Here is a 17854-nt window from a genome sequence, read left to right as displayed (position 1 = left end):
TTAATTATTTGCGCATAATTTAAATACCGTACTTATATGATATGGCTTTTCCAAAAATACAAAGTTATATCGCAAAAAAATGCATATTGTGACATTTATTTTGCACTCACGAAAAAATTAACTTATTTTTCTGACTCAAGTCGACGATCCTATTGGCCAAGATTGACACAAATTTGGTCGAGTGTCGGTGGTTTTTAAGAATCGAAATAAGTTGCCGCATTTCGTAAAGACAGTTAATCATATTTGGCCGAAATATTGCGAGGCATTGTGGAAAATAGATTGAGCAAGGACAAGTCCGGACTGATATAAAACGATAAAACCGGTAACAGAACATCAAGGTTTTGTAATTGAAAATGGTTCTCGCACAGAATAAACACACTGGGTCATACTTGATATTTGATAGTAGTTAAATTGAGAATATTGAACTGTTAAAAACAAAAAAACGATCGTCGAAATTCTTAAATCTCGTTGCCTTGGTTAAATATAATCCTAGGATCAGGACATTTTCAATTAAATACTGCACAAAGGTAGTTATACATTACACATTTAGGCTACAATTTAGCTTTTTTTTAAATTTCAATCATGCATTGTGGTGGAGAAATCCCACTATTTAAATACGGGTAACTATAAAAATAGAATAGGATTCTGGATTCGATTTAAGTATTCTAAAACAGTGGTTCCCAACCGCCGGTCCGCGGACCGTCAACGGTCCGCAAAGGATTTTTACCGGAACGCGGGAAATCCCGTCATATTGTTGTTTCTCTGCCGTCTCAATCGCTTTACCGATGCCGAAAAGACGAAGTTGCGTTGGTTCATTACGCAATTTCTCTTCCGTCGTCATATTGCTGATTTTCACCGGATCGCGGGAAATCCCGTCATATTGTTATTTCTCTGCCGTCTCAATCGCTTTACCGATGAGAAAAACGGCTGCAAATACCGAAGCTCTAACTTCTTCTACTTTTTAAACTTTCACTTTTTACAATCGACGGAGTTGACTGCTTTGAAGAGAGCTCGTTACAATCGCGAAAGCGCTCGACCAATAATTACGACTTTACGTAATTCGTAACTTCCCTTCCGTAACTCGAAATAATTCCGTAAATCTATAAATTACGTGCAAGCCTACTCAACATGAATCGAAATAGCAAGTGATTTGAGTCAAAACTGTAGTATCAAATCTTTCACAGTACCGGCTGTCTTTCTAAAAACACTCCCGAGTTTGCTGAACACCAGATCGTTGAAATCCGATAGCGGAAACGCACACCGTGCGCAATTTTGAATTAGGATGACGTCATCACACTTTGAAGTGAAAAACGGATCCCACAGAAAATTTTGAAATAAATAAAAGTAATAACTTTCAATGCAATTGGACCAGAAGTTGAAGGAAAAATTGCATTTTACAACGACAATATGCCAAGAGAAATACTAACGGAACAACAAAACAATCCATAGGTCCATTTCGTGTCCAAAAAGTGAATCTCTCAATTTATGCTTTGCATGCGACAATGATTAGGTCTTATTATCGTGGAAAAGTACATCACAATACTGCAGTGATTTTGTTGTTTACAAGTATTGCTGTAGGATACGTACTTTATTATTTTTTTTTTTTCATAGAGCAAATTTTAGTATAACACAAATGGACCTTACCCGATTTTTTCACGGGTTTAATTTGATTATTTCCACCCGACATTTCTTAATTTTATAAAATTTCTTTTTCATTTTCGAATTATTTCTTATTAATTTTACCCAATTATCCTGGACATGCCCACACTTTGTCGTTATCATTTTGAAAAGCTAAAGTGTCTCTTTGTGTATATAACTGGTTTATTAATCAATCTCTAATTTATATAATAACATTACATGTGTCAATTGTATTATTATAAGTTAATTCCTTTCTAATATTGAGGTTGTCTTTCAATCATATTACTTACTATCGACTTAGGTATTTGTTTACTGTAAGCAATTATTACTTTTACTTCCCATCTTTTTTTATCGAAAAATTATATGCTTTAATTATATTATTATAAATCATTGTCTTTCATGTATTCGATACCTGTTTAATATTGGGATTGTTTTTTAATGAGTATTCCTATTGTCAAATCGATGCTTGTTTGAAATTGTTTCAACAATTCGTTCACTGTTTCAACTATGAATGTGAATTTTAAGACCCAAAAACCATATTCACTCACGTAGGCCAGACCGTTATGTGGCATAATGTTAGAATTTTGCAAATATTAGAATTTGGCCACTATTTTAGAAGAGCATACATGGGTTAGTGTTAATCAAACATTGGTGTATGATGAGTTACAAATGTTAACTTATTTAACACGGGAATTAAAACAACGCCGACTGTTTGATAACTATATGCATGTCAAGTTCACGAAACCCACTAACCGCTTGGGGTAAAATGAATTCAAATTAGTGAGTTTCTTACAAAATTTTCAAAAACCCAAATACAAACTATTATTTTTTTTTCTTTACGCGACCCGATATTTTCGCTGTATTATTTTAGTCGAAGATTACACTTCTTATTCACTGTTGCCCGACCACCTATGTACTTATTTTTTGCTGATCTTTCAGGAAACTCGATTCTCAGCTGCCTGCTGATGCGCTACCTTCGTGTCCTTATATTCGATAATTTGCGATCGTTTTTCATAAACACTGCATTTTGTACGTGACATAATCGATAACTTTATGTTTTTTGTAAATATACTCGAATGAAAAATAAATCGTGCTTGAATTACATTTTATGCTTAAATATAACAATAAATCAATAAGAACTAGAGCTGCGTGCAGCTTTAACAGGCTTCCCGCGTAAAAAAAAATTTGCATTTTATTGCTAGCTGAGAACTTCTGCACATTTGAGGTGAATTTCAAGTTTGTAGGACCAATTTGAAAAAATAATAATAATAAATAAATAATAATAATAATAAAACACAGGAATACAATAGGTTCCCTGCTGACAAGCAGCGGGAAGCCTAATAAAATGAAACACCTTCCTTATTATGCACGCGTTTACAACAAGCGCCATTTGCAAAGATGGTCGAAATTTTATTTGTGGTGGCAACATTTCGGAAATCAATTTAAAACCAAATCATTTACGGAGATATCATTTGCAAAAGGGAGATGGGAGGTAACGTTCCTACGATGATTTGTCAGCTTGGAAACGTGCTAACAACGCTTTTTTATGTTTTCATACATGGCTCAAATATTTGTTTACGTACTCTTTTACACATATATGCATATTCATTTTTTCTGCATTGGGATAGCATACTGTAATGTGTTTTGTCATGTGATAGTCGAAGTACATTACACCTATCAGTAACCAATTCGGGTCTTGTTCAATTGTTACATGTTTTTTTTATGAATATAACTTCAGATATTATGTCGAATAGACTATCTTTCACTTGTTTGGACGAGGTGTAATGACATCATTATTAAATATACTATATTACAAATAATTTGGTATTACTTCATATTGGCAATTTTTCAAATTCATTAACGAAGCATGCCCGACTTGACATGAGACTCTCCGTAACACATTGTATTATTAATAGCAAGATCATAAGAACATTATCAGTTCGGCCTACACGATTTAAACAAAAAATAGAAAGATGTAATGAAAAATTCTAAAATCACTTAAACAACACTATCTATTATGCAAATACATGAAAATTTTCTCGACAACAGCATAAAAATGTGACATTGACTTCCTTGAAGGTAACTATTCCTCTTTGGCAAAATGTCAACTTCCGTTAATCTTTATGGCATTCATTGGCATAAATCTATAAAGATATTACGTGTACAAGAGTAGAAAATGAAGTTTTAAACAATTTTAGACCTTGAATCTGACTGAAATATAAAGTTCGAGTATTATAAACTAATATTCACAGAATCAAAAATACGTTCAAAATGAAAATAATATATTAAAACCAGAAACTTATATATGACCTCTAGTCGTTATCCCTGTCATTAATTTTTACTAATTACGTCATGACGAGGTTTAATACCAATAAAATTGTTTAGTGTGTTACTTTCTAATTGCTTTGTTTGTATATCATAAATACCTTTGCTGGCGAACGTGTTTTAATAAATAGTATAATACCCGTGCAATAATAATGCTTAAAATTCTAATTCAATATTCTCGTTTTAATATTCGTATTAAGTTTTTTTACTTCAATTTAAACAATGATATTATTGTGCAAATGAGACCATTATTATTATAATGATCGCGTAATTTATTTCATGATATATTCCCACTTGAAAAAGAGGTGGGACCAAAGATGTCGACTAACCTGATGAAATAATTTTTGCCTGAACTCGACCCGGTGTCAATGAAAAGCGTCTGGAATATTTTTCATCAATAAAATGTAGTTATTTCAAAAGCAAATTACTTTGTCAAAATTATTCAAATACAAAAATATAAATAAACGAAAATGGCTTGTTTTTTGACGTCTGCATTCTTCTACGACACGTGATTAGGTTGTAAGACTCGAAGTTCTCATCTGACGGGACAATGTTTCATCACCTCTTACATTTTCAATTCTTTTTGTGCAGCAAGAATCACAAGGAGATATCAGGATTGACCAATACTTTTTGAAAGTTGCTAAAGCACAGAAAATATTTATAAATGTGCTTGTACTGAATATAACATTTTGTATTGGTCGCGGGATAGTTTGTGGAGGCAGGCCAAACACCACCCCAGCCGCAAGGATATCCGATAATGCAGCTATAATGGTACAAAATACAGAACGTCGTACTGTATGAGCTATAGAATTATTTTCTTTACAGAAACGTGTTTTACCATAACAAAAACATGATGCATTCAAGTTTTTTCCAATGTAGGGGTGTTGCATTATGTCGTTTGATTCTCCATCTGCAAGGTGATGCTGTCGAATACTTTGTTGTCGAAGAGATCGGCTCTTTACCATTGGATAGATAAATAAACCCAATAAGAGTAATTGAGTCGCAATCAACAAAACCCCGAGCATATATCCAATTACTAAGAACGGAAGACTTTGTTGGGTGTTCACACAGTCGTGTCGTGTGGATTCGTACGAAGCAGGCGCTACTGAGTAACAAAATAGTCCAACGAAAGTTAACAGAATCCCAAGAAGTGATGCCCAGCTCACAATATTCACACGAGTACCGCCAAGTTGTCTCGTCGATGGGTGTTGGTAAAGTATTCTCTGTCGTAGCCAGAGAAACAAGTATATTGAATACCTAGAAATTAGTCGAAGTGTAACAGATATGTCTGTGATCAGCTCACACCATTCCATAGCATTTCCAATGTTGCGAAGATGAAATATTAGAATGTTCAATAACAGTCTTGGAATGAGTAAAGCAATTGAAACAACGCAAGCTTGATAAATAATACCACTATTTAGGCTTGACGTACCGGCAGTTTTTCTCCATTTTTTATTTCTCGAACCATAAATACCCATTGATAATAACATCCATATGGACATAAAAAGCAACAATCCATTCACAACTTTTGACGTAAGCAGCATCGACGTAAAATCAAACTCAGTTGAATTAGTGATATTCGCACTTGTGGCATTGTATGTCAGTGTCACTGGAAGATCCGTAGACATTATTATCAACTTAGATAAATTTCTAATATTTGTAGATGATTTCTAAAAACAGTGGTTAATATTTTAATCAATATTTTTATATTTCACCAAAATTATCCTCAATAAACACTTTTAACTTGTAGCGTATTCAAAACGGGTGAATTTTATTTCGTCATGCTGGAATTTAAAAAGTCACACTTTTGAATTACAGCGTAACGCTATCACTGTATAAGAAAATGAATAAATTGTTCCTGTCCATCTCAAGTAATTTGTCGCCGAGGTTGGTATGAACACGAAGTTCGCTTTGCTTAATTTTAGGCGATTGCAATGTTTAGTATCTGTCCTAACTTGTGAATAACAGTTATATCATCTAGTAAACTAGATGGTATAACTGTATTTGTTTTGCCTGGTTTATTTTGGCGATATATTGGAAGATGGTCCAGCTGTATACATCAAAGCATTTAATGCATCTGAATACTCTGTGTGACCGATTCACATTACATTGTTGCGAACTATTATATCAATCCAGCATATTAAAATTTTCTGATCTGAAAATGCTCTTTTGCTCACATCAAGTTCCCAAACATCCATCAATTTTTATTTTCTACTCGTCAACTTTTCAGTGCAAATCATAAAAAACAATTTCGAATGAACCTATCTGGGAAAAACTCAGACAATAGTATTTTGTAACTTTTGACGCTTATCTGCCTATAATTATCTTTTTTCTTTTTGGCCTTCAACCGGAAGCGAAAAATGATATATATTACGCTATTAATCTAGGTAAAATTGATTAGGCACGTATGTTGTTAGAAAACACGAAAAATTGATAGTAAATCAACCACCGCAATGCTGAAGCCATATTCGCCGTAAAGTCAAACTTACTTGCAAAATCTGATAAATTTACGAACTTTGCTCTCATTTGCATGTTATTATATTAATCCGCATACTAACTTAAACGATAAAAAAACTAATAATAAAAGTAATATGCGAGACAGCTATTCCTCAATCTCTTACGTCAACCTTGGTCATCGGAAATCGGTCACGTCTGCAATAACAACGCAGGGACAAATCACATGAGATAAAATTGGTGATTTAACAGACATTGCTCATTTCAACAACTATGGGGTGAATAGGTCAAATAATAGCACCCATAACTCAACTAAAAACAGATTTTTTACGAGTCATACAAAACGCGTATATTTTGTAATTCTCGCAAAATCGTTTCTTATACGGTTTTAAACAAATATGTATTTGAGAGAGTGACTAGAATTTTTTTATTCATCTCATACGAGTAAGCGGTTATAGTGTCACACGGCGAACTATGGTCGCTGTTCCAGTACCGTGCCCAGGTCGGGTATGAGATATGTTGCGACAGTTAGAGGACCAGCAATCCTAGTGTTGGCATTCATTGAATAACAACTTTAACGGGGTCTGAAAACCAAGTGAAATATTTTATGTGGTTTTCTTCAATTATGTCGTAACAATGGAGAAAGTCCTTGTCCAAATCTCGTCATTCAGTTGTATATCATATTCGCTATATCATGAAAATGGTTCTGTATGTAACTTATATTACCCATTTTCCGATGAAGATTAATTGAATGTCTTGTGCAATGTAAACCAAGAAATTGATAACCGTCTACCATACAGAAATCAAGCTCGGCATATTGAGCTCGGCTTGAGTATTGAAATGGTAGTGCATGCAAAGTTTCTTTCATTGTTTATGATCTCAAAAAAGAAATTCTGCAGAGGTACTTGAGCGCCCACTAGTGACCACCACATCGAAAAGTAAAATCAAGTAAACGGCGGCTATTGAGTAACTCAGTACACAATGAAGGGATATTTATCAGTTTTTAGTTTTAGGTTGACAATAAAATGACATGTTTTAATATTCGAAACGCTGCTTATGTCATAATAATGACGCTTCAGATTAGTTGACAAAGTCATTCAAAAATCAGCCGTACAGGGAATATGACGCTTAATTTCATTAAAATGTCCGAGGCAACATCACAGCGCTTGCCCAAACTGAGTATAAATTGTATAGTCATCTCAAAATATATCCTTCTGAGATCAATGAAATAGTAAGAGCCACGTAAGCAATTTCATTACATCGATAACAATAAAACAATGTTCCAATATATGGGCACGAAAGTCCAATACTAACCACACTGCAGGTATATTGCACGGCCCACATGGAAAAATGGCTGAAGGCCAAGTTCGCAATCCAAGTCAATTACAGTCATGGCGTAGCGTAGTGGTAATGGTTTACCGACTAAAATTAGTGTTCAGATGGATAAACAGCATAAATATTTAGGACATAGAGAATATAATAGAAAGCGGAGGACATTAAAAAAATAAAAGTAATAGCCTTCTGGCGGCTACCTCCATTTTGAAGATTTATTTTTTTCGTTCCATAAAGTCACATCAACAACAACGATCTAGCAAAAGGATTCAAATGGTCACTTCGTGTTTAAAAAATTTCACAACAAAAGTTCGTTTTAAGATTTCACATAAAAGTGTTTCCACAAATGTCCCTGAATGGACGTCCAAGGAGAATGGTTGACGAAGGGAGTACGGTGACGTTTCACAATCCCAATAATACAATTACATTAAATATGAAAGATCCTCATGGTTGTCTACGCTGACGCAGTTAGTCACCGTTAGTCCAATTACTTTTTTTAGTGAACATTAACGCAGCTAAGAGGTACTGATTACGTAATTTCAAGACACCCGCGGGGTTATCTAGTCAGTTGTTTTGCGATGTGTTATCGCATTTTATTTTGGGTACAATTTGAATCGCATTAATGATGACTGTACGAATATAGTAAAAACATACGAACCCAATTCACTTCAAAGATTGTAGACTCCGTCTTTGCATTACTCTTTGAATGGATTGTAAACAAATGTTTTCATTTCCACGAGCATGATAATATTTTTAACATTTAAGGACTTTTATATCTGAAATTGGTTGGCGTTCGATAGTCGGCGTATACACTATGGAGTAAATGAATAAATTTGCACATACGGCTGTCATAAGAATGAAGTCAAGTCTGAAATTAGAAAAATCAAAAACCAAGTGGTAATCGATAAATCTTCAATCTCGAAATTGACATCGAAATTATATTCAAAGTAAACCAAATTGGCTAAAAGACGTTTATCGCTTGTTTGAAACGTGAAAATATACTTTTCGAAAATGGAAGTAGTTTAATATCTTACTGAGAAAAAGGGAACGATTTTTTAAATTAAGAAATCCCACGCAATTGAAACGGAAATATAATAAAACCTGTAATTTTATCTGTTTACTTCAAAATTTAAACTGAATGAATTCTTGTTTCCTAAATATAAATGTATATTTGAAATGAAAGCAGCGCACTAAAATTTATCGAAATTGAATTGGTATTCTTGAAAAAATAAGTCGATAGGCGTTCAGAATCTTTCTTGCTTCATTAAATTTGACTATAAATCGAAAGTGAAATAGGATCATTTGTGGGATACATGTTGTCTCTTTCTTAACACGCAAATTGTCATCAATTACCTTAAACACCGTGGTTTTTGTACAAATCTACGGGCGAAAAGAATACTGAGCCATCAATCTTGTCACAAGTCCAACTTCACCCGCTCTTTTCACATTTATCTCGACAAAGTACATGTTTCCGATCTCCTTCAAATTCTCGCATGGGATTATCTTGCCCATACGAATTTAGGACTTTGTTTTCCGACCGTAACCGACCATCCGTTAAACACCCTACGGTAGCGAGGAGTTCAGCAATCCTATCGAGAGGATTCCTAACGCTTAGCACGATGCGCACCGCCGAGCTTTAGTGCGGCCCTCGTGCAAAGACCCTGTTTCTGCCGTGTCCTTGGTCATTTTGATTTATAAAACCCATGTTTGCAGTAACTTCATATATATTTATTTTTAAAAGTATCCCAAAATAATAATACACAAGGTTTGCACCATGATACCACTTCCCACAACACATATGCTGATAGCAGCTATTTTGAGAGGAGATTTCAAGCGTGAATTGTCCAGCTTTAGGAAGAATACACAAGGAAGAATGAAGGTCACCATATTGCTTGTTGTCGCACCTAAAAATAAATAAAAAATGATTACACACTTAAGTTTTACTGAATACTGATTGTACGATCCCATATATATGTTATAAAGTATTTAAATTTGATATCTGACTTTTCTCCATAGATAAAGATAGTGGGACGAAAATGTGGCAATTCAACTTCGGCTCTTTATTGATATACACTTCTTTGATTTGATCATAGTATGTTTTACTTATCGAAGAAAACAAACATCCTTCGTCACAAAGCAAAGTAAAATAATTTAAACTAAATTTTACTATTATTTTCTTACTTACCAACAATTCCGTAAACTTCCCGAATATTTGTCACAAATATCACAAAACATAGAATCATCGCCAAACTGACAAGCATTATCCCAATATGTCTAAACCAAGAAAAGTTTTTCTTCGGAAACAGTATAAAATTGATAGCTTTTCTCATCTGAATATGAATGAATTGTTTTATTTATTAATTTAATTTTGGGCAAATAACGAATATAATTGTACAAGATTGTTATCTTGTTATTACATAATAGAATTGATGTAGAAATGTTGAAATCAAAAAACGATCATTTAAAAAAATCGTGGTCTGAAACATCTTCCAAAGTGAGCATTGTTCCTATTAAACTTACCGAAAAGTGATTCACTGGTACTGTGACGATAACAGTTAATAGCACACATATCCTAACAAGAAGTGTAAGAAGGTTGCTCTGGTCAGTTAGATTATAAGTCAAAAGTAATTCTGGTTCCAACCAATCTGAAATGAATGATAAAAATAAACGTCATGAACATTGTTCATTAAACATTGGCCGCACAACGGTACTATTGCCTTTGACAAAGCACAATTTCACGCTAAGAACCTACACCTTATAAATTGTTGACGTATGAAAAAAGCGGTCGTCCGTGACCAACAATTTCTCAACAGATTAAAAAGGAGCGTAAATACTTATATATATAAATAAATATGTATGTACATATGTTAGTTGCTGGTTGCTGACACAATATTCTTAAAGTTAATCAGTTGTCATTGCCGGAAATAGAAGTCTGTACATCTGGTAGTTAAAGCTAGAGATTGGTAGTAATTTTAAAGTATTCCGCCTATATTAATTTCATCATGCAACTTACGATTTATTTTGAAATTTTGAAATGACAAATATAGTCAATATTTGTTAGAGAGGAGTGACATGGGCGGTATTTTACGATAGTTTTGGCTATTCAAAGTCAAATGGGAATGACATTGCAATTTTCCACGGAAGATAGCAAAATAACCAACAAAATTACTAGCTAGTTAGCTTGAATTCATGTCCTGGACATACCTGCATACAGGCTAATAAAGACTTATTCTGAACCTTTATTTTGTCAAAATGGGTATTCGTTATTCAGACCTCATTGCTCTCCACAAGTAGTTTACGGAGTAGTTTGCTGGGGCGAAATTGATTTCTTTTAAAATTGTTTGAAATTATTTTCTTGCTTATAGTTATTGACTTCATAAAATAATCTTGAATTTCAAAGATGATCAGCAGCTATTTTAATATCATTAAATAAAATTAAGATTAAAAAGTTATTACTCACTATAAAATGTTAAATATCCAAATACTGCAGACAGTGAATACAAAGTAAAACACGTTGTAAATGCCGAAAAAGCCACAGTTTGCATTCTCGATGTTGATGGACTGTCAAAAAAATCAAAAAGTGTTTTTAAAAAATAAGCAGAATATCAAACCACGGTACTTGATATGTCATTTTTGACTTTACAAAACAAGATTCCTTAGAATGACGTTTACATTAGTCAAAATCAATATTGCATAACCGCAATCACGAAGTATTTATTATAAGAAAGATTACGAAACGCGGGCACTGTTGGTACCATTTAGGCATGTTACACTACGTCGTAATAACATTTTATTCTATCTAAAATAGGTAGAATATTTAAAAATTGCAATATTATCAATACGTGCTATCGCTGTTCTAAATCTTTCTTTTTCAATCTAATGTGGGCCGTAGAAAAAACGCAGCTTGAGGGCAAATTATTTGTACTATCCAAAATTCGAACCTAAAACGGTTTACACAAACAAACAAATATTTTTGAAAGTTGAAATAAACCGAGTAACGTTATCGCCTTTGGCAGCTGACTGTAAACTGATTGTATTCACATTTTTTCGGAATTATTTTAAAATATATTTTGTTTGCGCGATTTCTGACCGATTTGCAAAAATGTTAAAGAGTTTACAGGTAGCAGTGGAGCAATTTCTACGAAACCTATTGCGTTTTACCTTTTGAGTTCTGCATAGATAGGAAGTACACCGACATGGCCGGAAAATGCAAAAATGATGGTTGGAAGTCCATAAACCCACTGTAAATATAAAGAACTAAATTTAAAAAAATGCTCGATTAAAAAATTAAGTAAATCGAAAATTACAAACTTTGTCTAATAAGGTAATCAAGTATCCCATTAAATTTGCTTCGATCGTACATTTATCGACATGTATACATTATTTAAAAAAATCGACCATGGTAAATATGATAAAATGCGATTTTGTAGAATCCGGGAACCAGGAGCATGCTAGTATGGATCTCTCACGACTTGTTTCAAACGGAATTAAGATTATATCTCACCTTATCCGTGAACTCGAAAACAGCTGCGTCGCATTGTTGTTCCTCATGTCCTAGATGAAAGTTGGGAACACTACCATTAAAATAATGAAAATCCGCTCCTGACGCATTAGAAATCAAATCTCCACTTCCAAATCCCGAAAAACTTTCTTCCATATACGCAGTGAAATTTTCTGCTTCAAATAGCGTAAGATTGTCTATGATGCCTTCACTCAGCAAGGGACATGGTGTTGTGAATTTTTTGAAAATTACCTGGAAATAAATAACATGGTAAAAAGTGCACGTATTAACTAAGAAATGGGCTCAGCACTGAAAGAAGTAGTCAACAAATAATTTAAATATCGCATTTGTCAAAATACAAAAACTAACGAATATTCCTTCACAAATATCCAGTGTCCAACAAATTTAATTGGATTAAACTAAACAGTAGTAAGAAGATTATTTCTGATAATATTCTCCATGCAAATGGGCTCATAGAAATAAAGCCCCGATTATGAATAATCTTAACGATGGATAATCAAACCTATTGCAGTGGAAGAATTTGATTGTGATGAATAGTCAGAATCGGTTCAAACCAAACAAGTGGCAGTGTTAGAATAACTCCACTCCACTCGTGTATCCAAGAGGACCAAGAAATCTAATATTTGTTGCAAATACTTACAGTGATTACAAAAAAATCATGCATAGAATTGAAAATCCACTCGTGTATCCAAGAGGACCAAGAAATATAATATTTGTTGCAAATACTTACAGTGATTACGAAAAAAACCATGCATAGAATTGAAAATCCACTCGTGTATCCGAGAAATCCAATGTTTGTTAAAGATGAAAGTGGAACGATGACAGCGCATGTTACAATTATCACAAGAATGCTTCCGTTATAGTACCAAGATCTGTCGAGACAAATTAGATTATGACAGATTTGTACTTGTTGTGGAAATGTTATTATTAATGTTGTTAGTTGACTTTTACCTGATTACTCCGATTCAAACAAGTTTATGAATATAACCAAATGAAAGGTAATCATTTGCCTTTTATATTCCTTCACCTTTGATAAATTCAAATAAATCTAATTGTAAATATAGTTCTTACCCATCTGATTTCGTTTCGTCCATCAATGAAAGAATTACGTTGGGAAGTTCATATTTTATTACGAGAAGGTATGAAGAAATTGATCCAATGTTGTTTCCAATGATGCAAAGAGCAGCGATTACCTATGAAGAAAGACAAATGATAAGAATAAAGGTAAATAAAAAGCAATATGCCCTGTGCCTGTGCACAAAATGAAATCGTCAATGAACTCAGTCTACGTACTCTTCCAGAAAGACCAAATGCGCTGAATCCTATTTTCTCATATTCTTTGACTCCAGTTTGTTCACACATTTTCAATAGCAGGTATATAGTGAATAACGCAACGGAAACAATGCAAACGGCGAATAAGCTGTAAATAAACAAGAGAGCTATGCTTAAATATATACAGACACAAAAGTTATAGCCTTGTAGCAAAAAATACAATTTTTAACCAGTGAAAATTTCAAAGCAATTGGACAAGTAATTGGGGTGAAAGGCAATTTTTCATAACAATAGCAAAAAAAAAATTCCAAGAACAACAACAACAACATATTACCAAAACGATCCATAGGCCTACTTCGTGTCCAACATGACAAAATGATTAGTTGAAAATTAAAAAAAAAAAAATTTGACTTAATGAGCTTAAATTAATCGAGGAAAATTTGAATGTTTAAATAACGTGAACGCTAAACAAAATTGGAAACTCACAAAAACAGAAATATTCCTAGCTGTCCCATTGCATACGGTAAACCCAATATCCCGGTTCCGAGTAAAGCATTCACCATATTGAACGTGCTTAGGGAAAACGAAGCACTGCGAACATTTGGTTCAATTCCATAAAGACTTTTCCGTTTGTCCACAGAGGCACCTTCTTCCGCCTAAATATGAGAAAAATTGCAAATAAGATGTTACACGATTTTAGAATTTATAATACAATGATCACTGTCTTTGGAAAATTAGATCTTATTTTTAAGGATTCTTCTCAAGTTTCAAGAATTGACACAATTTGCAATCAAAGAGCTAAAAGAATTAATATTCCGATATATTTGCATTGGTAATATTCGGTTATATTGGTGTTACGTAGATTTGTAAAAAAGTCAAAAATAACCTCAATCACTGAGTTGAAGAGAATCAAACAGAGACAAACTCTTGAACAAAATAATTCGAAAGTAGGATTCATTGAAGTCGAAAAAATAAATTTGACATGGATAAAATAAACGTTTTAACGTTCCAGATTAAATTTTTCAATCACTAACTGGAATTTTTCCTATCAACCGTAGTATGCTTACCTGTAAATCAGATTTTGACATTGCGTCTTTCGAATTCATCATTGGGATAGATGTTGTTCTTCTGTTGACTTTATGAGTTTATAAAATTGAATATATTAGTTATGACTGATATTTAATGATATATTTGCAGTAGCGTAATATATTGTAACTTTATTTGCAATATATGAACTAACTGTAAAAGTCATAAAATATATTCTTCTATATTTTTTAAGTCTCAACGCGTTGTTGTCTACGTTGATACAGTGTATCTGGACATCCAACGACTCAGTTTATATAGTATGCGTAAATCGCCGAACCTTCTTTTTATCAAAATATAGCCCTTCTAAACTATCAAATTATGTAACGATGAACTAAAAATATGGTAGTAACTTTATTTCCGCATAAATATTTTACCGCCATTTTATATTTTTTTATTCATATTCTCTCGAAGGAGAGGTTATCGTGTTGCTATTTATATAATGCAACACAAATAAATACTTTTCTCTTATCGACTTCCATGCAATATTTTGAGTTATGAGATATGTTCATAACATGGGTGTAACTATATTTGTTAACCTTATAAATTTAAGTTTGTGAAAATGTGACACGAGACTTTTTAAATCTCCTAGATTGGACTTGTCCAATGTCCTTGCATACAAGTATTCGGACGCAAAATAAATGGCCCGGAGAAGAGGGTATTCAGTTACACGCTACCATAATGAATTGCATAGTGTATGTAATAGATAAATGAAAATTTATTAATAACCCTGGAATGACCCTTAAATTTACCGTGAACTCATATAAATAGGTGTAATTTATTTCAGATGTAGCTCTTAATATTCGAATGTAAAGATTGACACACATTAACATTTTTAAAATATACGCGTTAAACAAAACAATTAAGTACTTATGAATAGTCCAAATAGCATGATGTAAAAACGTTTCGAAACGTATAAAATTATTATATGAAGTTACATAAGTTAAAAACAGGTATGTGCACGTTATTATGCAAATTTATTGATATGATTGTTTATCTTTTTTACATTGGAATGAAACATTTGTATTCCAAAAAAGCCACGATAAAAATCTTGATCATGTTATTTATGATTCGCTGTGTGACATGACTGACATCCCAGTCCTAACCGTTAAATAGTCATAGTTTTAGTATGGAATGACTACACGCCAAACATGATCCTACTTGCTGTAATTTACTGAACATACAGACTGGACGAATGACATAACATGATATCACAGAGATATATATGTATACGTGTATACTATTTCGGGTATAGTCTGGTAATTGATTATAATAATATGCATAAATAAAAATATTTACTTATATAAATAATATAATTTTCGCAGAAAATATTTATATTTTAGAAAATGTATAGACGTTGCACATTATAGTTTTCGGTGTTAAAGGGCATTTCTCTTTTTGTGAATGTTTTGTTGTGCAGTGAGCATTGGTTCATATTAATTAGGGACATGTCATTTTTGTATCGATTCGTTTTTATTGCTGACTAAACATTCTATGTAAATATATTTGGACTAGAAATCCTGCGTAATCTTACATGATTAAAATATATCTTCAAGGTACACATGTATCGGTTATCGCTTATCGGGATGGGCATTGGCTATTTTGATGAAAGCTTGCCGATAATGAATTGGCAATTTTAAAACGGATATGAACGATATCTAAATCCACAAAAAAAGAAAAATATTTAAATTTGGCACTATACAGAGTTAATTCTAGCGATTACAAAATCAGAAATCTATATTTGCAATGACACACTGTTTCCAAAAAAATAGATGTTTTCAGCATTTTTGAAGTATCGGAGTATATGGACGGGTATTAGTCGAAATTAACGAGATCGGATTGCTATTGGCAAGCTAGATAATTTAGTTAGTATAGTAACATGGCTGAATTTTCACCATTAGACAATATAAGCACGTGCTTTGGGCACCAAGGGAAAGGGGGGAACCCCCCAAAAAATTCGTAGAAGAATCTTCAATGGTGCCTCATTGTTCGAAGTGTAATTCGGGTTGGTCAGGCGGCGCAGACACACTCAAAAAAATCATGCAAATTAATCATAACTTAGCCTTCAATCAGTAGCGAATGGATGTTTCCCCGACACTTGACGCCAGAAAAATTCTTCCTATATATACTGCAATTTTTTTTACCTATTTTAAAAGTGTTTTCTGAAGTTGGCGCTTACAATGTTTGAAAACATCATTTTTATTAAAACTATTTGAGCACGTTTCGCTTACTGGTTGGCCTAGTCTGTAGCGGCGTTTGTGGGACTAAATTCTGATTATTGCAACGAAACTAAAGCTCCTCGGAATACATAATGGCTATTAAGTTATTTGATTAAGAACTGGTTTTTGACACACACAATTGAAAACACACACATACAAAACAATGAGATATTTACAACGATTTTTGGATATATGTTAATGAACGATAAAGAAACTACATTGTTCCCGCATGTATATAAATCATTGTTTAGATAGTCGCGTAATTGTTTGAACTTGCGCTTATTCACTCGGATCTATTATCTATCATATTGTTTTTCACGCCGTTTTTTTACTATCTTTTTTTTTTTTCTACTCTATATATATACGATAGTGTACTCTTCATATCATGCCCTGATGAAGTTTTTCTGAATAGAAATTCGAAACGTCGGCAAATGATATCGTTTTGCTATACACCGGTTGTGCTTTATTTATCTTTGACATCTGTCTGAGTGGTTGGACAAATTTCAATTGTTTCGTCATTGTTAACTCATTGTTACGAAAAATGAACAAATAGAATCGATTCTCGTGGGAACATCCATACTGAAACTCACTTTTCCAAACTCAGATAACATGGATCACTGGTTTTAATATTATTGTTTTTTGCTTTTACGAGACGAATAAAAACACATACATATATGGCACCAACGTTTCAGGTGCTTAAAGCCCTCGAAAGTCATGATCTGGCCCTGAGTATAGTAAGTTAGTACACATACAACATTTTAATTGGTGTATACCTTTCTGTATGACTTTTCATCTAGTACTGTAATCTTTTCGTCCTCCTCTCCTCAACTAACAAACATTAAAATCAAACACCCGTGAGGCATTCCCGACAGTGTCACCCACAAAAAGATGTTCGAAACATTGGCGGTCACTCAGCAGTTTCATTGCGGACGATCTGAGTAGATCTATTGCTGTGGGACATAGGATATACACAATATTGAACTAGAGCTGCAAAATCGCATCACGAAGT

General features: G+C 33.3%; 2 protein-coding genes across 2 annotated transcripts; both read right to left on the bottom strand.

Moving 5' to 3' along the window:
* Nucleotides 1-4028: 4028 nt before the first annotated feature.
* LOC120327919 (uncharacterized) lies at nt 4029-5608 on the bottom strand. Its single transcript, XM_039394289.2, has one exon. It carries the CDS (start codon nt 5589-5591, stop codon nt 4476-4478), a length of 1116 nt encoding a protein of 371 aa, XP_039250223.2. The 5' UTR covers nt 5592-5608; the 3' UTR covers nt 4029-4475.
* Nucleotides 5609-9461: 3853 nt separating this feature from the next.
* On the bottom strand, nt 9462-15797 carry LOC120329042 (sodium-coupled neutral amino acid transporter 4-like). Its single transcript, XM_039395652.2, has 11 exons — nt 14611-15797; nt 14030-14199; nt 13565-13691; nt 13343-13464; nt 13002-13143; nt 12254-12502; nt 11911-11990; nt 11210-11310; nt 10270-10394; nt 9935-10079; nt 9462-9653 (listed from the first exon to the last, which is right to left on the bottom strand). The coding sequence occupies exons 1-11, from the start codon at nt 14650-14652 to the stop codon at nt 9484-9486; spliced, it is 1473 nt and encodes a 490-aa protein (XP_039251586.2). The 5' UTR covers nt 14653-15797; the 3' UTR covers nt 9462-9483.
* Between the last annotated feature and the right edge of the window lie 2057 nt (nt 15798-17854).

The sequence above is a fragment of the Styela clava genome, chromosome 7, assembly GCF_964204865.1.
Source record: "Styela clava chromosome 7, kaStyClav1.hap1.2, whole genome shotgun sequence".
In the NCBI taxonomy this organism is placed as follows: Eukaryota; Metazoa; Chordata; class Ascidiacea; order Stolidobranchia; family Styelidae; genus Styela; species Styela clava.
Note: the sequence above shows the minus strand (reverse complement) of the source record. Positions and strands in the feature narration are given on the sequence as shown.